Genomic DNA, 22,364 nt, shown 5'->3' on the forward strand with positions numbered 1-22,364 from the left:
GAGTGCTGCATAAACTGCAAACAGCTCATCACACTCATCAACAGGGACTGCAACATCTCTGCTACAACTGGGTGTACTCATGCAGAGGGACCACACCAGACGACTGGGAGGTGTCCACCATCCAACATCCAAGTTGACATGAGGGGAAGAAAGCAGCTCTCAGTTATCCTATGGATCTGAGCTGAGTATATGAGTTCTGGCTCACACTCATATGGGAAGCGTGCATACTCATCTTAGATTTCCTAGTGGCAACTGGGGCTGTGTTTGACCTCAGGAAGGCAAGACAGAGCTTGGAGAAGAGGCAAAAAGGGCAGCATGCAGCTTGGACAGTGAGGCCTTTGTTTCCATGTGGGAAACCACTGGCACAATAGGAGCTGTACACACAGTGCTAGAGCCAGTGGGAAGAACACCATGGGCACACTGTCAGGTCGAGGACACCACAAATTTTCACAGATGAAGTCACCAGTGCAGCAGGTATAGATATATATAGCTCCGTTGTTGTTAATGACATGTTGCATGGTGTTTTGGACATTAAAGCTAATGGTAACCAAACAGCTGGTCTTGGGTTCCTTATTGTAACATCAGATGGGCATAGATCTTGCCAATGTTTACCATGATTGTGTTTTTACTGGGTAATTATACAGTAAGAACTAGTAAACAGCATATACCTATTTTTTTTCTGTGTTTTCACAGAGTAAGAACAGGAAAACAGTGGAAATTTCATAGGCCAGCCTGCTTCCTGTTTTTACTCTGTATTTATAGAGTAAGAATGGAAGAACAGCGGAATGTGTGTGCACAAGAAAGTGTAAAAAACATAAGTTCCGGGAAACTACATGGTAAAAGCTGGAAAGTGACACTCTAAGTTCCCAATTGTTTCTTGTTTTCGTCTGCTGTACCTACATTTAAGTACCAGTAGGAACTGGTAAGTACTTTATATGTACTGATTCATACAGGGAAGTTACAGTGTAAGTTCTGGGAAATTACAGAGTAAATGACAGGCAGTTACATTCTAAAATGCAGGCTGTATTATAAAGTGTCACCTAAATATATCTAGTAATCATTTTCCGAACAACATGAAAGTCAATAGATTGGAACTTTGTGATACATTTTTCTCTGGTGTGGTTCAAAAATGTTTCATTTTAGTACAAATTTTTAAAATTAAGCAAGGATTCAGCATAAAGAACATTAAAACACCTTCTCATATTATGTTGAGATAATATCTTATAATCAGTCATTCAAACTGTCTTACAATCAGTCATTTAGCTATTTAACAGACATAAGTGAATGTAACCACTACCCAGATTGATCACTGGCCAAATCGGGGGGGGGGCGGTATTTTAAGGTAATTAAATTTGATTTGTTTTCAGTGAGTGCTGCTGGAGTATGTGCTGTAGATGGTTCTATATAGAACCTTTTGGAAAAGGGTTCTATATAGCACCAAAATTGGTTTCGGTACTGGTACTATATAGAACCCTTTTTGCTGTGTAAACTTGTAAACTTAACTCATCTGTATACAAAATGCTATGGTAACTTTGGGTGACTTTTTCATGTATGCAGAGCACATACTATAGGCTAACATACTATATACCGGTGACATAAATGTGAGAATCTATTAAAGTAATTCACAGACTATGCTTGTAAAATGCAATGAAATTGTGGCATAATCAATGGCAAGATAAAAATATGACATATTTAAAAAAGGTTTACCTGGTAACATTGCATTTTTAGTCCATTAGCATAACTTAGCTAATTAAACAATAGCTAAGTGCTCTGGTCTAAATTTTACTGCCATTTCTGAAGCTGATCTTAAATTCATTAATGTAGTTCAAGAAAATATGGGTAGATGACACATACTGTAATTTTTTTTACATGGAAATAAATAGGGCTGAGTATATCTGAGCCAAATTTATACAGGTTTATTTAGACAGTGTGAATGAAAAACTGTGTATTCAAGTCATAGTTGGCAGCTGTGGTTAAAATGCCAAAAGTGGCTTCCTGTAGATCATCTGATATTACAGTGGGTGTGTTCAATGTACAAGCAGCAACTTTGTTATTCCAGCACAAAAAAGCAGAATCATCACATCAGAAGGTAGGTAATTTATTTCTTCCAAATTTTCTTTCAAATGCATAGGCTCATGATATACTATTAATATACTTCCATTTTATGAACTTACTGCATTACAAGTTCAATGTTGTACAAAACTTTAAGCTCTGGTCTGTAAATGTTTGCTATTTAAACTTGATCTATCTTTAATGGACTGTACATTGGCTTTGAAAGTACATTTTATTTCATTTCTTGTGTAACTGAGGCTCTATTCTGTGAAAGATTAAAAGTATATCCAGTGTAGGTAAACAAAACGTTGAGCATGTTACTTGGGTTATTATGAGGTTGTACTACCAAAAAGAAAGTGACTGGAAGTGGTGTTTAGCCATCCTCAGATTAAAACTAATAAATATAGTGTTTGTGAATATTTTGTGTGCTTGAGTGTACAATTCTAATAGACTAATTCAAAGCAAAATCTTTTCTCATGTTTCTCATAGAATCAAGACCATTTGAGTTGCTTCTCTCAACTGGACAGCAGTCATGGCAGATTGTCAAGATTCCTTTCATGGGTAAGACATTACCATTTGATAGAACTTTCCACATCATAGCTTCAACTTTATTATAAATCAACAAATGGAAAAGCAAACAGTTCAGAAGATGCAAATTACAAATGCCATAAACATCCATTTCAACAACAACAAAAACAAAGTTTGAAAGCAGTGGTGAATGATTTGGGCGAAAAATATAATTGTAATTTTTCTACCAGTATTGTGCTTTAAATTGTGATTATTTTCTAAAAATCAAGGTTCAAGTCTGTACTGGTGGTCTATCACAAATCTTACATGAAAAGAATCAGATGAAACAGTGCAATTGCTAGTTTATTTTAACTGCCAAAATTAATAAAGTATAAAGTAATAAGAACTTAGAGAGTGATAAAATTAACTTCAAAAAGAAGAAAAAAACAAAGGAAATTGTTAATTTGAGAAGCAGCATAAATCTCTGAACACTTATAACCATATCAGCAGAGATATGAAAGTTCACTGACAGTATAAATGTACAGAACTGTACTTAGAAAATATACACATGCTCAATTGTATTTTGTGTTTTTACTGTTTATGGTTTTCAAGTTAATTAGTTTGCTAACTGCATCAAAATGTAGGATTGTTTTGTAAATCCTTTTCCTTAAATACTGAAATTAACATGAGAAAGACTGATATGCTAATAGCATTAGACAAAACATAAATATATAATATAAACCTTAACCTTATAATTCTATAGCCTTATATTCATCAAAAGAACACTGGTTCATCAATGGAGCATCATTCACAGCCAATTTATGAAGTAAACAATACTTCTTACAACAGATGGTGTCAGCACACATTTAAAAGCAAAGTGTCTTGCAGCCCTTCAAACTGGCTCTGTTGCATGTTTGTAGTAGTTTGCACTGCAGAAATTTATGGGACATAATGCCTGAGAAAGATACACTATAAGCCAAAAGTATGTGGACACCTGACTCACACCTAAATGAGATTGTTGGACATCCCATTCCAAAACCATTGGCATTAATATGGAGTTTTTCAGTTTTTGACATAATTTGAAAATGCCTGTTGCTGTTTACATTGTGTGTAAATTTGACAAACAATGGAAAGAAATGGCCCAAAAAAGTTCCTATTGATTTACATTAAAAGTAAAGTAGGTTTTTTCTTTTTCCTGTAAAGCTATCATTTTGGAGATATGAGGTTTTCTTCCAACAAGAGCAACATATTTGTCTAAAACCCATGTATCAAATGCAGTCCTATCAAACTCGAAAAGTTAATTTAATTTTCTATTAATATTAGCCTGTTTCACAATGCGCTGCACTACAGTCCCCAACATGCACTACAACATTATTGTACTCCAACCCCTCCTCCACAATAACCTATCTCTAAGAGGTTTTTTTTTGTTTGTTTGGTTGTTTGTTCATTTTTAAGCCAGCTTAGATAAGAGACACATGGGACAAGGCAAAATGAACCCAGTCTAATCACTCAGTGCCAGGAAAGCTCTCCTAAAGCAGAGCCAACCCCAGGTGGTAATGACAGCAGGTGACTGCTTCCTTAGGAGGGTGCTGTTTGCCTCCCTCTGGTGGTAGAGACCGGTCTGACAGCGCCTCTATCCACAGGCTAGATTGTGCTCTTTGCTGTTTTTTGGGAATACAGACATTTTTAAATTTCTTTACAGACACCCTATGAAATTCTCAAACATCAAGTATTACTAAAAACACCTACATCAGACTTTTGCCATTCTCAAATATTTTCTGTTTCAACATTACATGAATCAATTTAATATAAAACCATCAACTTAAAGGTGAGTTCCAGCTCATTTTTAAATTTCTGCATAATTCAATCATTAAGTTGTAAACAAAATCATTTTATAATCCCATTTCCAAAAAAGTTGGGATGCTGTGCAAAACGTAAATAAAAACAAAGTCCAATGATGTGCAAATCATTTAAACCCTATATTTCATTGAAAATACTGCAAAGACAAGAAATCAAATGATAAAACTTTTTTTAAATATATGCCCATTTTGAATTTGATGCCAGCAGCACATCTCAAAAAAGGTGGGACAGGAGCATGTTTACCACTGTGTTTCATCACCTCTTCTTTTAACAACACTATGTAAGCGTTTGGGAACTGAGGAGACTAATTGCTGTAGTTTTAAAAGTGAAATGTTTTCCTATTCTTGTTTGATAGAGGATTTCAGCTGTTCAACAGATCAGGGTTTCCTTTGTCATATTTTTCATTTCATAATGCGCCAAATGTTTTCAGTGGTGACATGTCTGGACTGCATGCAGGCCAGTTAAGCACCCAGAATCTTTTAATACTATTTGATTCAAGATGGCGCCAAACATGGCTGCCGTGTTGCGAGCTCCCTTCACTTCTGTTCGTTTTTTGTTAATTTTGTTTTTATTTGTAACTACTTTTGCACTAAATGTTGCCAGCACCTTCGTTTATGACAGACAAACACTTTTGGAAATGAGATCGACGATCACTCACCGAAAACGGGACTTTGAGTTCCTGAACGCAGATCCATTGTTTGGGAACCTCAAAGAGACCCCATTCATCTGGGCCAACTGGCCAAGGAAACGCCGCAGATGTGGGAAAAGGGGTAGGAGAGCCGGCGATCTGGTCAGGCTCAGACGCCGTTCTTATCGCCCCCCACTCCCCAGCATACTACTGGCAAACGTGCAGTCCCTGAACAACAAAATCAATGAACTCAGGGCACGAATCTCTTTCCAGCTTTCCAGAAACATGGGACTGCTTTATAATGTGCCTCACAGAGACTTGGCTATCAGCAGAGATTCCCAGCGAGGCCATTGAGCCCGCAGGCTTCTCTGTGCACCGCAAGGACAGAACAAAGGACTCTCTGGGAAGAGTAAAGGGGGAAGTGTATGTTTTATGATCAACAATGCTTGGTGTGATCAGAGGAATGTACACTTCATCGATTCTTTCTGCTCCTCAGACCTGGAATATCTAATCATCTCGTGCAGACCGCTGTGGCTGCCGAGAAAGATTTCAGGGGTCATTGCCACCGCCGTGTAGATCCCACCACAGGCTGATACAGACCTGGCGCTCTGGAAACTGTATGAGGCTGTTAATAGGCAGGAGACTGCACACCCGGAGGCCACCTCCATTGTTGTTGGGGACCTCAACAAAGTAAACTTTAGGGAAGTCGCTCCAAAGTACTTCTAACACATCTCATGCAGCACACGAAAATCACGCATGCTGGACCACTGCTACTCCCCCTTCCGTGAGGCATACAAAGCCCTCTCCCGACCTCCGTTTGGCAAATCGGATCATCTCTCCAATCTGCTCCTGCCCACCTATAGACAGAAGCTGAAAAGGGTACCGTCCACCATCAGAGAGATCCACCCCTGGTCGGACCAATCAGATTCAGTGCTTCAGGACTGTTTTGATGAAAAAGACAGGGAGATGTTCAGAGAGGCGTCAAACAATAACATTGACGAATATGCAGACTCTGTTACCGGGTTCATCAAAAAGTGCATAGAGGATGTTGTGCGCACACAAAAACAGTTCGTGTTTACCCCAATCAAAAGACCATAAGAGCAGCCAAACATGAGTACAGGGCTAAAGTGGAGTCACAGTTCAACACCGCCAACACAAGAAGCCACTGGGAGGGGCTAAACACAATAAGGAACTTTAAGAGAGAAGCTCGTTCTGTGAATAACATCAGCGCTGCGCTTCCAGATGAGCTGAATGCTTTCTATGCCCGTTTTGAGGCAAGCTGGCAGGAGTGTTTATAGACATTTTTAACCTCTCTCTCTCACTCTCAATTGTTCCTGCATGCTTCAAACTGGCTACCATTGTGCCAGTTCCAAAATCAGCCAGGGTTAATACTCTAAATGACTGGCGCCCGGTTGCTTTGACCTCCATCATAAGCAAGTGCTTTGAGAAGCTGGTCAGAGACTTTATCTGCTCCTCACTACCTGCCACTCTGGACCACTGCAGCTTGCTTACAGACAGAACAGATCCACTGATGACACAATAGCCCTGACTCTACACACTGCCCTCTCATCATCATCATCATCATCACTTTTATTTATATAGCGCCTTTCCCATGCTCAAGGACGCTTTACAATCAATACATAATCAACAATACATAACACAGAACACACACACACACACACACACCACAGTTCCCACAGCTAGCAGAACAAATTTCTCACAAAAGTCTCACGCTGCAACAACGGTTCATCACACAGGAGGCCGGACCGGGAAGCCAAAGATGTCCTTCACCACAAAGGGGAAGGCCGAAGATGTCCTTCACCACAAAGGGGTAGCATTTTCCTGCAGTCAAACACCACCAGTCCATGCAGCCTCATAGCTGCAATGCAGCGTTACCCAAGCAGCCGGCCCGAGAGGCTTCGTGGCTGCGGCATAGCGCTGCTCATGCAGCCGAACACTACCGGTCCAGGCAGCCTCACGGCTGTAGTGCAGTGTCAACTAAGCAGCCAGCCCAGCTCATGCGATGTCACGTCGATCAGGTCCCCAGTCCAGAGAGCCCCACAGTCGCACAGCAGCATCACCCAAGCGGTCGGACCAGGCCGCATAATAGCCGCGATGCAGCATCACCCAAACAGCCAGTCCAATAAGCCCATGAGTCACAGTTGGAAAACCGCTCTCAGCCACTATCTCAGTGGATATGATGGCAAACTTCTCAGACAAACATCAAAACAAACACACAAACAATACAAAGCTAACAGAAAACCGTTGCAAAGCGGCAGCCATATTGCGCCAGCGTACTTACAGCCGAACACGCGCACACACACACACACACACACTCTCCCATCTGGACACAAAGAACATGTATGTGAGAATGCTGTTTGTGGACTGCAGCTCAGCATTCAACACCATCGTGCCCTCAAGGCTCAACATTAAGCTTCGGGATCTGGGTCTGAATAGTTCTCTGTGCAGCTGGATCTTGAACTTCCTGACGGGCCAACACCAGGTGGTACGGATGGGCAGCATCACCTCCTCCTCACTGACCCTTAACACTGGAGCTCAGCCCTCTCTTGTACTCTCTGTACACGCACGACTGCTCAGGCAGACACAGCTCCAATGTCATCATCAAATTTGCAGATGACACCACAATTATGGGCCTGATCTCCAATGACAACGAGGAGGTCTACAGAGAGAAGGTCAGTTTTCTGACACTCTGGTGCCTGGAGAACAACCTCTCTCTCAATGTCAACAAGACCAAGGAGCTCATAGTGGACTTCAGGAAGCAAGAGAAAGTGCACACCCCCATCACCATTAACTGAGCCACTGTAGAGAGGGTCAGCAGCTTAAAGTTCCCCAGTGTTCACATCACAGAGGAACTGACATGGAGCGAACACACCACTCGGGTGGTAAAAAAGGCACAACAGTGCCTCTTCTACCCCAGGAGGCTGAAGAGGTTTGGCATGAACCCCCACATCCTCAAAACATTTTACTCAGGTACTGTGGAGAGCGTTCTAACAGGCTCCATCACCACCTGGTATGGAAAAGGCACTGCCATTGAGCGGAAAGCTCTGCAGAGGGTGGTGCGGACAGCCCAGCACATCACCGGGGTCCAGCTCCCAAACCTCCTGGACTTATACACCAGCCGCTGTCTGAGGAAGACCAGGAGGATTCTAAAGGACTCCACCCACCCAAGCCACTGTCTGTTCTCACAGCTGCCGAGCGGGAGGTGGTACAGAAGCATAAAATCGGGAACCAGCCGGTTCCAAGATAGTTTCTTCCCCCGGGCCATCAGGCCGCTGAACAGCCAGTAGTGCTGGTGTACGGGTCTATAGGCCTGTCACTGCACCTCTGAGTCATCATCTCCATGGACAATCTACACCTCATCCACATCTCATCAGACTCACTCTGATCTTCTGCACCTTCAATCTAGCAAATATGTACTTAAACATATAGATTGACGTCTTGTACATCTTCTATCCATATCTTACATAATCTGGAAGATTCCTATGTCGATATTCTATCCCCTGAGTCCCTGCATCTCATTTATTTACCTACCTCAGACTAACTGCACATATGTAAATGTATATAACAATGCATTTCATAATTTTATTTCGTAACTTATTACTGTACACCTGTACCAGTGCAATACTAGTGTATATGTGTGTATTCAGAGTCAGTGTATATATATATTTCTTTTTTCTTCTTTTATATATATATATATATATATATATATATATATATATATGTATATATATGTATATATAAATATATATATATATGTTTGTATTTAAATTCTATAAGGGGGGCTATGCACCTAAGATTTTCACTCACTTTCCACCTGTGTAAATGTGATGTGACAATAAACGTGATTTGATTTGATTATGGAGCCATGATGTTTTAATACATTCAGAATGTGGTTTAGCATTGTCTTGCTGAAATAAACAAGGCCTTCCCTGAAAAGACGTCATCTGGATGGCAGCATATGTTGCCAAAACATGTATATATCGTTCAGCATTAATGGTGCCTTCACAGATGTGCACGTCACCCACACCATGTACACTAATGCACCCCTATTCCATCATGAATACTGGCTTTTGAACTGTGCATTGTTAACAAGCTGAGTGGTCTTTCTCCCGGAGGACACAGTGTCCATGATTTCCAAAAGGAATTTCAAATGTTGATTCGCCAGACCACAGGACACTTTTCCACTTCACCTCAGTCTATTGTAAATGAGCTTGGGCTCAGAGAAGGTGGCAGCATTTCTGGATCCTGTTTATATATAGTTTCTTCTTTGCGTTTTAGAGTTTTAACTTGCATTTGTGGATGCAGCAACAAACTGTCTTCACAAACAGTGTTTTTCAGAAGTGTTTCAGAGCCCATGCAGTGATTTCCACTGCAGAATCATGTCTGTTTTTAATGCAGTACCACCTGAGGGCCCAAAGATCATGGCCAGCAAATACTGGTTTTTGGCCTTGTCCAAAAACCAGTATCACCAACAATGTGAACAAGTCTGACTTGGAAAGTTTCGATAGAACAAAGTATTATACATCAAACCACTCTGAATGACTTTGTTTACATCTTAAAGATGAATGGAATTCTCCATTAAGTAAAATACAATATATAATCATGTAATTAGATTTTTGCTTAGTTACTTAACTTACTAACTAAAATAATATTCGGCCACATTAAGCAATGTGATGAAGAGTGACAACAATTAATTCTTCATAGGAGCAAAGATTGAAAGCTCATAAATTCTGCTCTTGTTCAGCAGTTAAAATTTATTGCTAGATCTAGACTGAACGGGTCAATCTACTATAACGAAGGCAGAATAAAGTCAAATTACAGAGAATATAGAACATACACCAGTTAAAAGCATTTGTTATATAATATATATATATATATATATATATATATATATATATATATATATATATATATTCTCAAAGCTTCAAAACACACCAAACAGATGAAGACTTTAATAACTGAAGAATGACAAAAAATTTCACTTTCAAACCTTGATCAATCAGTGTCTTGAGTCCTCAGATGGTTATTAAACTACTTATGTAACACAGTGGCAAACATCCTCCTGTCCCAACTTTTTGGAACACATGAAACATCATATGCCTTCGTTTAGAATGAGGGTATATCTACACAAAAAAACAACTTCATTAGGTAAAACATCAAATGTTGTGTTTTTGGACTGTTTGAAATTTAATACAGCTCAAACAGAATTCACTAATTGCTGATTTTTGTCTTTACTGGCATTCCACATGCTGTCCCAGCTTTTTGGAGCTGGGTTTGTAATAGTGAAGCACCAATATGAAAACGCTTGGCCAAAACCGAAACTAAAATCCAGGATACACTGGACCGAAAAAAAACTGAAAAAAATTTAGATATATGTTAAATATAAATATACAAGCACTGAAGCTCATTTTTTAATGTTTACACCAATATTTATGACAGATTATTCCTCTTGACAGGGAGAGTTTCAGAGGTAGAGCTGTACATTGTTTTTGTCTATTAGAAAAAAGCAGTCTAACTGTCCCCCGTCTACTTTTGTCTAATTCTGACACGGGAGAAGCTACTTGACTTTATTCTTTTGTTATTTTATTCTTTGTAGAGAGAACACAGAGTTTGAAATACAAGACCTTTGACATATGATGATCATTGATCTGGGTCCAGTGTTTTCTAGTTCTGTCAAATGATTGTGGTCCCAGACAGATTTCAAGACAGAGAGAGTGAGAGAGAGAGAGAAAGAGAGAAGAGTTGGGGAGAGAGTTTGGTAGTACAGCCCATTGCCCAGTTTGGGTAAGTCTAACCCTGACTCCCCCTCCTTCAAGGGAAAAACAGAGTTGTCCCCCTCAATATATAATTGTTAACATAACTATATCATTTAAAATAATATAATAATATGTATTGTGCTAATTATAGGCAAAAAAAGATTTGTTTTGAAAGATTGCACCCCCCCCCCCTTCCTATGTCTTACAGTGGTTGAGTCATTGAATGCAGTGATCTGCAAGCTGTCTTCAAAGGTGAGATATAAATGACAAAAAAAAATTCACACCCATTGTGGCAGAATGCTTCAGCATAGGATGGTTGATGGCTTGGGGTTTTAAGTTTGCTGGCATTGTTTTCTTCATCTTTGCTATGTACATCTTACAGCTGTCCAATTTTAAATGATGCCGTCTTCAAAGTGGTAAATGCTGTGTCAACAGAGAAACACATGCTTTATGTGGAAGTGTTGCATTGGTTGTTGGGTTCATGTTTACCCTGTGTTCTTGCTAATGTGGGTGTAATCTTGATTTGGTTTTATTGTTACCACAATAGTGTATTGGAATATGGATGATGACTGCACTGCTGACAGCAATCAGATCAACACAGTAACCTTTCTTTTAAACAAACAAATAAAAACAAATACAACAACTAAATGTTGAATAATTTAACTTTACATTAAGCTATCATACTTAACAGAAATATTGGCTTGGTTCTACAACCACTTACATAACCTTATTTTACTTTTGTATACAACAAGCCCCAGAATATGCAGCTTGGTTGGAACATTCAAAAGCACTCTTTCTTAAACAAATGATCCAGGCCTGTGCCCCAACCACAGAACGACACAACCAATCCTGCTGCACACATAATGTCCACACAGTCAAAACTATTTACAAGATTTATGTCTCTCATACTGTGTGTCTCTTGGGCCTCCGCGCATCCATGGCTGAACCAGACAGTAGCAGTGTTGCTACAATATAAACGTATGAGAAAAATATGATTAGGCAAATTCATACTGAAATCATCTTCATGACAGTTCTCAGTGGAGATTCTGTTAGATGAGACACTCATTGTAACTAGGAAAACTACACCCATATATGGTGTATCACCTATGGGCCACTCTTGGTGTTGCTGGTTAAACATAAAAACCTGTACATATAGGCTGCTGAACTGATAATGAACACTGCTATAACTATTATTATGATTAGCACTATTAATACTTAATACTTCTGGAGTTTTCTTAAAGGGGGTCTATTATGCTTTTTTCATTGTTCATAATTTTATTATTGGGGTCTGCTAGAATAGATTTACATGCTTCGATTTTCCTAAAACTCATTGTTTTTCTCATACTGTACACACCTGTATTCACTCTCTGAAATGCTCTGTTAGAGCTCCTGTGTCTTTAAGCCCCGCCTTCTAATGAGCCCAGTGTGCTTTGACTGGTCAGCTCACCCACTCCATTTTCATTGGTCAGGAGTGAGAGCAGCATCCTGCTACAAGTTCAGGACCTACACCACTGTAGCTACTCTTACAAAGGCAGTTCTGCCTTATCAGTTTGAGCCCAATCCTGAAAGTCAGGTAGCACAAGTTGCTAAACCCAATCCATCTTCACAAGCTAGACTGGAACAGGACGTTTCAAAGTGGTGATTTGTTACTTTTTTAGCTCCCTGTGTTTGAGGGTGTGCAAAGATTGTCAGTAGGCAAGCAATAAGGATTGTAGTACGAGATGACATCACCTTGCAACAGAGAAAAGGGCTGCAATTCCAACAAGGCATTTCAGGCAGCTAAAAAAGGTGTTTCTGTGGGAGAAAGTTACTCCCTCTTTCATGTACTTCATGTGCACAGAAAGCTACACAACACATTAAAGAAAGAGAAAAATCACAAAAGCATAATAGGTCCCCTTTAAGCAGAGGGACCTTGCTGATGCTGACCATGAGAAACAAGTAGACATCTCCTTATTACTCAAACAGTAGGACAAGTTAAAGCTTGCTATTAAAAATTCACAACATGATGCAGGCTGTCATTGCCTGGTTCAGTCCAGTGCTGCTCCCATAATCCCACTGCTGTCACGTTGCTTCTGATTGTTCAAACTCATCTACAGGGAGCTCATGGTTACTGGGCTAAATTGCCCCTTTTAAAATTTAATACAGCATTAATAATATATAAGTTAAATCACAGCTCCTCATAATTGTGATTTCAGTATAAAAACCATTAATTATTCAGCCCTATTTTAAAAAAATAGACTGTTGAAGAAATGATGAAAGGTTTGATGAAAACCATTAATTACAAAACACCAATGACCAGATTTTTATGCAGTTAATTTAAAGCTAAAACTTTTGTATATCTTTTGCATTCATGCACAACAATCACTATACATATCTAGTAGAGATGGACACAATAAAATGACCTTAAATCAGAAAATATTGTGTAGTAACATAAATGATGTACTCTACTGTACTATACTACCTCTGACCTCCATACCTCTGATTTTCATGTAGGAATGAGGACATTTACACCTCAGTAGGAAAACAACTAAATGAAGTTACAAAAAACAGTAAGTCAATAAAAGGATCCCTCACAAGATACATCCTAAACACAAAGACTCAAATTGAAGGAGAAAGACTGAAGAGAGAGAGATTTGGAAAAGAAGACAAGAGTAAACCTCATAAAACCATATTACTGGTTGGAGAAACAGGAACAGGGAAGTCGACTCTCATCAACACCATCATCAACTACATGCTGGGAGTTAAATGGGAAGACAGAATCTGGTGTGAGATCATAGAGACGAAAGAAAACCAGACTAAATCTCAGACGAAAGCAGTGACTGTGTATGATGTGTTTGTTGAGGAGAGTCCGTTCTCTCTCACTGTCATTGACACACCTGGATATGGAAGCACAGGAGGGATCATCCAAAATGATTTTAAAATTGCTGAACCCTTACATGAGTTATTCAGATCCAGAGATGGAGTTCATGAAATTGATGCAGTGTGTTTTGTGGTGTCATCAGAGACCAAGCGACTCACAGAGACACAGCTGTATGTTTTTGATGCCATTTTCTCTTTATTTGGCTTTGATATGGACAGAAACATTGTTGTGCTCATCACACACGGCACACAAAAGCCAACAAACACCCTTAGAGCCATCACTAAATCTAAAGTCAAATGTGCTAAGACCCCTGATGGGGAGCCTGTGTACTTCAGCTTTGACAACTCTCACTGTGCAGACGTTCAGGAAGAAGAAGACGAGACAGACTATGAAACAGAATACCACAAATGCAAAGAACCATGGGTAAACAACGAGGAGACCATGAACAAGTTTTTTGTTTTTCTGAATAATATTAACCCTATAAATGTGAAGATGACTGAAAGTGTGCTGAGAAAACGCAAACAGCTGAAAGCAGCCATCTCCAATTTAAAGGATCGAATCACACTGATAGAACTCAGAAAGGATGAGCTTAAACAGACAAAAGCAGCTCTGGAACAATATGAGAAAGAAAAGAAAGACATGAATAACTTTCAATATGAAGTTGATAAGCCCTACAAAGTAAAGGTTCCTATAGACTCTCAATTTTGGCATTTGAGCAAAGAGGCAACTTGCTGCAGAGTGTGTGAGGAGAACTGTCATTATCCTGGATGCTGGTGGGTCAGAAATCTCTCATGGTGCAGCGTCATGTCAGAGGGAAAGTGCACAGTTTGTACTGGAAAGTGTGACTACAGGGATCATGTTAAAGAGGGGAAAATCTATGAGTTAAAGACTCGGAAGGTGAAGAAGACTATAGAAGAGCTGAAGAACAAATACGAGAAAGAGTCTGGAGAGAAAATGAGTTTGATGAGCAGACTGGAGTATGAAATAAGGGAAAATGAAACAGAGAAAGCCAGGCTGGTGGAAGAGTGTTATCAGTGTGTGGTCACTATGGAGGAGATTGCCTTAAAGCCTACATCTGGGTCTACCCTTCAGCATCTGGACTTCCTGATTGAGAAAGTGAAGGAAACAGGAAAAACAGAAAGAGTTCAGGAGCTTGAAAAACTGAAGACACAAGCTGAAGCTGAAAACCCAGGACTGTTGGGACGTCTGATGCAATTCTGGTATTCATAAGAAAGAAGCAAAACTGCTCTTTAAAACTCAAACAAGATCATCAGCCTGAAAAATGAGGAGGTCCATCATCAGAATGGGACATTATACTGTACTGAACTGAGCTCACCCTATATAGTCACTCTCTGTTTTCAGATGTTTCTCCCTGATCTTATTTATAGTAAGTCAGGATAAAATATCTACTTCACTGAGTGAGTAATACGTTATATTAATCATCATATTTAGACTTTTGTATTAATTCCTAAAACACCAAGTGAAGCATAAAGATATTAAACACAGAGATGCAGATATTCAGAGTAACATTCCCATGAAAAAGCCTGTTTAACTGTGAACTGTTATGTGTTAGTTCTTGCAGAAAATATGCTATGTAGACAAAGGAAGGAATTCACAGTGTAGCGTCTCACACTTTAATGATTTTCTTGACGTATATGTCAAAAAGAAGGGAACGAGCCATACTTCATCTCTATACACCAAACCTACAGACAGAAATACTCCTTTACATGCTCAAAGTTTTCACCCCATATCTCTTAAGAAGAGCTTAGCCACTAGTCAATTTACCAGACTTAAAAAAATCTGTGAAAAGAGGAAGATTGTTAAAAAGGTAGAAATGATATGATGACTAAATTTAGAGAGAGAAAATATAGAGAAGGTTGGCTTGTAGATGCAGAAAAGAGGTACAAAGTAAAACTCAGAAAATGTGTTTACATCCAGTAAAACAAATGTGTTTACATCCAGTAAAAAAATCCAAAAAAAAATCCAGGTTTGATGTACCGCACTACCTATACTTTTAGAACTATGAATATCAGAGGTGTAATATTGAAACAGTGGTGTGTCTTTCAGAGTGATCCAGTTTTATAAAACACATTTAAAGATTTACCACTTTCCACTTTTAAAAAAGCTAGTAATATAAAAATAAAGTGGTCAGAGCTTGCCTTCCCAAAGAAACACCAATACATTTTCTCAGAGGTAAAATTCAAGAAATTCAATTCATATATATATATATATATATATATATAATATATATATATATATATATATATATATATATATATACACACATGTACAGTGCACATGTGAAGAAGTTTATGTTGGAGAAACATCTCAGTATCTTAAAGACTGTATCAGAGGAGTTCTGATGTTAGAAATGGTCTAACTAACTCAGTAGCAAGACATTTTAAGGAAGATGGTCATCCTATTTCTTAATTTTATTATCATTATTATTATTATTATCTCACCCTACAGATAGAAGAGGGAACCCTGACCACATTAGAAAAAAGAGGGAAGCCTTTTGTATTTTTTGTCTTAAAAGTTTACTCCTGAAGGGACAAATGAGGAGTTTATAATTAAAGAGTTTCTGTAGTGTTTTTTTTTCCCTGCAGTAACTTGTCTTTGTTTGCCCTTTGATGTCATGCCGATATTAAAAGTTCTCTTTTCTTATACTTTGAATGCTTATTAGAATTAAGTAAAAGCTGAAAGTTGTTCGTTTGAGATGTGTAAGCTGCCTAGTGGTTCACTCTGTAACTTCCTTTGTTCTGATTGGAAGATGGGTGTTTCAGCCATTTTATTGGTTGTTTGAAAATTATACTTCCTGTTCTTTGTGTATATAAACAACAATGCAATCATTCTTCTCTTCAACCCTGACGAAGATGTCTGTTAGTACCAAGTTTGAAGAGTCAAAAAATATTGTGCTGTGGAATTGTTAATCAGCTAACATTTCCTGACCAGGTGATAAATTCTTGACCAGTCCTAACAAGTCAAATAATATATGAGCTCATTCTGAAACTAGACAAGTGTAAGGATGTCCAAACTTTTGCACATCATAATTCTAATAAGTATAATTATTATTTCTTGCAATCAGTTGCTATCACTTAATCCAGGCAAGTTGTTTGTACTGTCTGATTGAAAATTCAAATGTACTTATTTTAGTGACTAGAACAAACTCAAAAAGATAAGCCGGGGCAGAGTCACCCAGAACTCCTAGCGGCTTAGTTTCTGTTTATTAGCTCTTATTTTTCCTTCAAATGTTTTCACATAAACAACGCATTCACAAGTTATATATGGGTTAAATATATGTTTGGATGCACTTTATGTGCTTTAGGTACCCTAACCACAAAAGTATTTAGCGTTTCTGCTGAGTTGTCCATTTGGTTGCAACAAAACAACTTAAATTGCTGCTAAGTCAGTAGTTCTTCTCAAAACTGTTATTAGAATATGTAACTCTGAAGACTCTTTTTGAAAGAGTTGTAAACTTCTAAGTTTTAACTTTGTGTATTCAACTCCATGTATAATTTCAAACTTAAAAAAAATGAGTTTCAAAACAATTTATTTGAGGCAACGAGTTACCTCTAATATTTTCAGTAGACTTATCAGGGTTTGCAGTGTAACTGTGCATTAACATTGCCTAAAAATTGTTGTTGTTTTTTTTTTTTCAATAGTTTACTGCACAGGTTGCATTTACCTCTTCTTACATAAAAACTGCCCAAACCAGAGGTGCTCAAATTTTTGCATGCATCTAAAAACACAAAGAAATAGTGCAACTGATTGAAAAGTGCAAATGATTAGTGCACATGACACATCAAATTAGGTGTGGATCTGATTAGGTTTAGCTAAGAAAAACCTCCAAACACCTACAAAGTCATCTCCAGCAAGACAATTATAATATAATTATTTAAAACATTTAAACATGCTGTTATAACCATCAAGTTATTTACTTATTATCTATATTCATTTAATACAACAGTACTTTTGGCAGCACCTTTGGTGTCCCCTTCTTCTGGAGTTTTCTTAAAGGGGGTCTATTATGCTTTTTTCATTGTTCATAATTTTATTATTGGGGTCTGCTAGAATAGATTTACATGCTTCGATTTTCCTAAAACTCATTGTTTTTCTCATACTGTACACACCTGTATTCACTCTCTGTCTGAAATGCTCTGTTAGAGCTCCTGTGTCTTTAAGCCCCGCCTCCTAATGAGCCCAGTGTGCTTTGACTGGTCAGCTCACCCACTCCATTTTCATTGGTCAGGAGTGAGAGCAGCATCCTGCTACAAGTTCAGGACCTACACCACTGTAGCTATTCTTACAAAGGCAGTTCTGCCTTATCAGTTTGAGCCCAATCCTGAAAGTCAGGTAGCACAAGTTGATAAACCCAATCCATCTTCACAAGCTAGACTGGAACAGGACGTTTCAAAGTGGTGATTTGTTACTTTTTTAGCTCCCTGTGTTTGAGGGTGTGCAAAGATTGTCAGTAGGCAAGCAATAAGGATTGTAGTACGAGATGACATCACCTTGCAACAGAGAAAAGGGCTGCAATTCCAACAAGGCATTTCAGGCAGCTAAAAAAGGTGTTTCTGTGGGAGAAAGTTACTCCCTCTTTCATGTACTTCATGTGCACAGAAAGCTACACAACACATTAAAGAAAGAGAAAAATCACAAAAGCATAATAGGTCCCCTTTAAGCAGAGGGACCTTGCTGATGCTGACCATGAGAAACAAGTAGACATCTCCTTATTACTCAAACAGTAGGACAAGTTGAAGCTTGCTATTAAAAGCTCTATAAGGTGTCTAGACTATTCAACAAACCACTTTGCCAACCGCTGCTGCTTCCTCAGGAGTTCAGAAACATTGTGCATGACCACCAGGGTTAGGCAAAATACTCTGAAAGAGTAGTGATGGCTGAATACTGAGTACATTGTCCTAAATGTATTCATTAATCTATTCCATTGCAATACATAAAAAGTAAGACAATTAGAATTCATTTACAATACATACTGATGAGGCATATGGGAAAGACTGCTGTCTTTTTATTCACACTGTTTTTCACTGTTACTGGTTGGCAGTTTTCTTCATGTAATTTATTCTGGTAATATGTTTAATGAAAAATTCACCACTTTAAATTGAGTAAAAATTCACAACATGATGCAGGCTGTCATTGCCTGGTTCAGTCCAGTGCTGCTCCCATAATCCCACTGCTGTCACGTTGCTTCTGATTGTTCAAACTCATCTACAGGGAGCTCATGGTTACTGGGCTAAATTGCCCCTTTTAAAATTTAATACAGCATTAATAATATATAAGTTAAATCACAGCTCCTCATAATTGTGATTTCAGTATAAAAACCATTAATTATTCAGCCCTATTTTAAAAAAATAGACTGTTGAAGAAATGATGAAAGGTTTGATGAAAACCATTAATTACAAAACACCAATGACCAGATTTTTATGCAGTTAATTTAAAGCTAAAACTTTTGCATATCTTTTGCATTCATGCACAACAATCACTATACATATCTAGTAGAGATGGACACAATAAAATGACCTTAAATCAGAAAATATTGTGTAGTAACATAAATGATGTACTCTACTGTACTATACTACCTCTGACCTCCATACCTCTGATTTTCATGTAGGAATGAGGACATTTACACCTCAGTAGGAAAACAACTAAATGAAGTTACAAAAAACAGTAAGTCAATAAAAGGATCCCTCACAAGGTACATCCTAAACACAAAGACTCAAATTGAAGGAGAAAGACTGAAGAGAGAGAGATTTGGAAAAGAAGACAAGAGTAAACCTCATAAAACCATATTACTGGTTGGAGAAACAGGAACAGGGAAGTCGACTCTCATCAACACCATCATCAACTACATGCTGGGAGTGAAATGGGAAGACAGAGTCTGGTGTGAGATCATAGAGACGAAAGATGACCAAACTGATTCTCAGACAACAGCAGTGACTGTGTATGATGTGTTTGTTGAGGAGAGTCCGTTCTCTCTCACTGTCATTGACACACCTGGATATGGAAGCACAGGAGGGATCATCCAAAATGATTTTAAAATTGCTGAAACTTTACATGAGTTATTCAGATCCAGAGATGGAGTTCATGAAATTGATGCAGTGTGTTTTGTGGTGTCATCAGAGACCAAGCGACTCACAGAGACACAGCTGTATGTGTTTGATGCCATTCTCTCTTTATTTGGCAGTGATGTGGAGCGAAACATTGTTCTGCTCATCACACACGGCAGAGATAAGCCTAAACATGCCCTTAGAGCCATCACTAAATCTAAAGTCAAATGTGCTAAGACCCCTGATGGGGAGCCTGTGTACTTCAGCTTTGACAACTCTCACTGTGAAGACTTTCAGGAAGAAGAAAATGAGACAGACCGTAAAAAAAAATACCACAAATGCAAAGAACCGTGGGTAAAAAACGAGGAGACCATGAACAAGTTTTTTGTTTTTCTGAATAATATTAACCCTATAAAATTGAAGATGACTGAAAGTGTGCTGAGAAAACGCAAACAGCTGAAAGCAGCCATCTCCAATTTAAAGGATCGAATCACACTGATAGAACTCAGAAAGGATGAGCTTAAACAGACAAAAGCAGCTCTGGAACAATATGAGAAAGAAAAGAAAGACATGAATAACTTTCAATATGAAGCTGATGAGCCCTACAAAGTAAAGGTTCCTATAGACTCTCAATTTTGGCATTTGAGCAAAGAGGCGACTTGCTGCAGAGTGTGTGAGGAGAACTGTCATTTTCCTGGATGCTGGTGGGTCAGAAATCTCTCATGGTGCAGCGTCATGTCAGAGGGAAAGTGCACAGTTTGTACTGGAAAGTGTGACTACAGGGATCATGTTAAAGAGGGGAAAATCTATGAGTTAAAGACTCGGAAGGTGAAGAAGACTATAGAAGAGCTGAAGAACAAATACGAGAAAGAGTCTGGAGAGAAAATGAGTTTGATGAGCAGACTGGAGAATGAAATAAGGGAAAATGAAACAGAGAAAAACAGTGTGGTGGAAGAGTGTTATCAGTGTGTGGTCACTCTGGAGGAGATCGCCTTAAAGCCTATAGCTGGGTCTACCCTTCAGCATCTGGACTTCCTGATTGAGAAAGTGAAGGAAACAGGAAAAACAGAAAGAGTTCAGGAGCTTGAAAAACTGAAGACACGAGCTGAAGCTGAAAACCCAGGACTGTTGGGACGTCTGATGAAATTCTGGTATTCATAAGAAAGAAGCAAAACTGCTCTTTAAAACTCAAACAAGATCATCAGCCTGAAAATGAGGAGGTCCATCATCAGATTGGGACATTATACTGTACTGAACTGAGCTCACCCTATATAGTCACTCTCTGTTTTCAGATGTTTCTCCCTGATCTTATTTATAGTAAGTCAGGATAAAATATCTACTTCACTGAGTGAGTAATACATTATATCAATCATCATATTTAGACTTTTGTATTAATTCCTAAAACACCAAGTGAAGCATGCAGGTGTAAAACACGGAGGTGCAGATATGCAGAGTAAAATTCACATCAAAAAGCCTGATTAACAGTGAACTGCTGTGTTCTCTTGCAAACAATGTGTTATATAGACAAATGTATGAATTCACTGGGTAGAGGATCACTGTTGTAGCTGAAGTAATAACCTGAACTATTTGTACGTATATTTCATTTTTAAACTTTAATGATTTGTTTTTTCTTTCTTCTGACTAACATGCTCTGGAATAATCCAGTGTGCTGTACCAAAAGAAACATTGTGATTTGTACATTATCAAAAGTACTTTTTGTAATTTAGCTTTTAACATTTTTTCTTTGAGGGGGGTCCTGTCGTCAAGCTTAGTCTGTGTAATGGCTTTGTAGTGACTATGAATTAAGCAAAAACAGCAGATGGGTCATTCCACAGCAACTCACTTAGCATGCAAAATATCAAAGCTGTGCTCAGGGTAGTTTCTTAGTTATGATTTTGAATGTTTGAGCTATTAGGTCAAACTTCTTCATGGTTTAATAATCATTTTGAAAATAAAAGTATTTTACTAGGAATCACAAAATAAAGAAATGGTAAAACTGTGAAAACTAAATACTTATTTTCCAAAATAACATTTATAATGATCCAGAGAGTCTGTAATATGGTAATATGTTCTTGAGTTTCTTGTTGTTGGGTGATCTTTTATACCTGCAGAGGAGCCCAACAAGCATCATGTGTTGTTGTCTATGAGGATGCAAAAAGAAAAGGTAAAATAAAAAGACCACCATCATCATCTGAAGTTTCAACCTGAGAAGCAATATGGTTCCCCAAAATACAGTCTCAAACTAATTTCACTTGAGTCCTGAGGTTCTGCTGCTGGTGTCACTTATGTAAAATTATTCTCTGCTGATGTTCTCAGAATTGTCAAGCTCTTTGTGTAGAAAAATCATGTTGATGGCCAGTAAGGCAGGATGCATTTTGTCTGCATCTGCAAGACATTTTGTGGATAATAAATCCCCCAACAACAAAAAATTCACTCAAAAAACTTCTTAGTCAAAAGGTTAATTAAAGAAATTAAACCATGAAACATTCATCTGTGATTGTTTTATGTGATAATTGGACATAACTGCCCTCATTAAGCAATACATTTGAAGGAGCCAGAGATTAGAGAGGAGTTCTTTTTGAAAACAATCAAAATGGATTCTTAGTTGTGAAAGT

At 38.4% G+C, this 22,364-nt stretch overlaps 2 protein-coding genes across 2 annotated transcripts; both read left to right on the plus strand.

The window, feature by feature from the left end:
- The first annotated feature begins 2,021 nt into the window (after positions 1–2,021).
- Positions 2,022–14,914, plus strand: LOC118802354. Its single transcript, XM_036562873.1, has 3 exons — positions 2,022–2,089; positions 2,542–2,613; positions 13,318–14,914. The coding sequence occupies exons 2-3, from the start codon at positions 2,585–2,587 to the stop codon at positions 14,912–14,914; spliced, it is 1,626 nt and encodes a 541-aa protein (XP_036418766.1). The 5' UTR covers positions 2,022–2,089; positions 2,542–2,584.
- A 3,908-nt stretch (positions 14,915–18,822) lies between these two features.
- On the plus strand, positions 18,823–21,331 carry LOC118802355. The gene is made up of 2 exons (XM_036562874.1): positions 18,823–18,845; positions 19,314–21,331. The coding sequence occupies exons 1-2, from the start codon at positions 18,823–18,825 to the stop codon at positions 20,908–20,910; spliced, it is 1,620 nt and encodes a 539-aa protein (XP_036418767.1). The 3' UTR covers positions 20,911–21,331.
- The last annotated feature ends 1,033 nt before the right edge of the window (positions 21,332–22,364 follow it).

Source organism: Colossoma macropomum, unplaced genomic scaffold, assembly GCF_904425465.1.
Source record: "Colossoma macropomum unplaced genomic scaffold, Colossoma_macropomum, whole genome shotgun sequence".
Classification (NCBI taxonomy): Eukaryota; Metazoa; Chordata; class Actinopteri; order Characiformes; family Serrasalmidae; genus Colossoma; species Colossoma macropomum.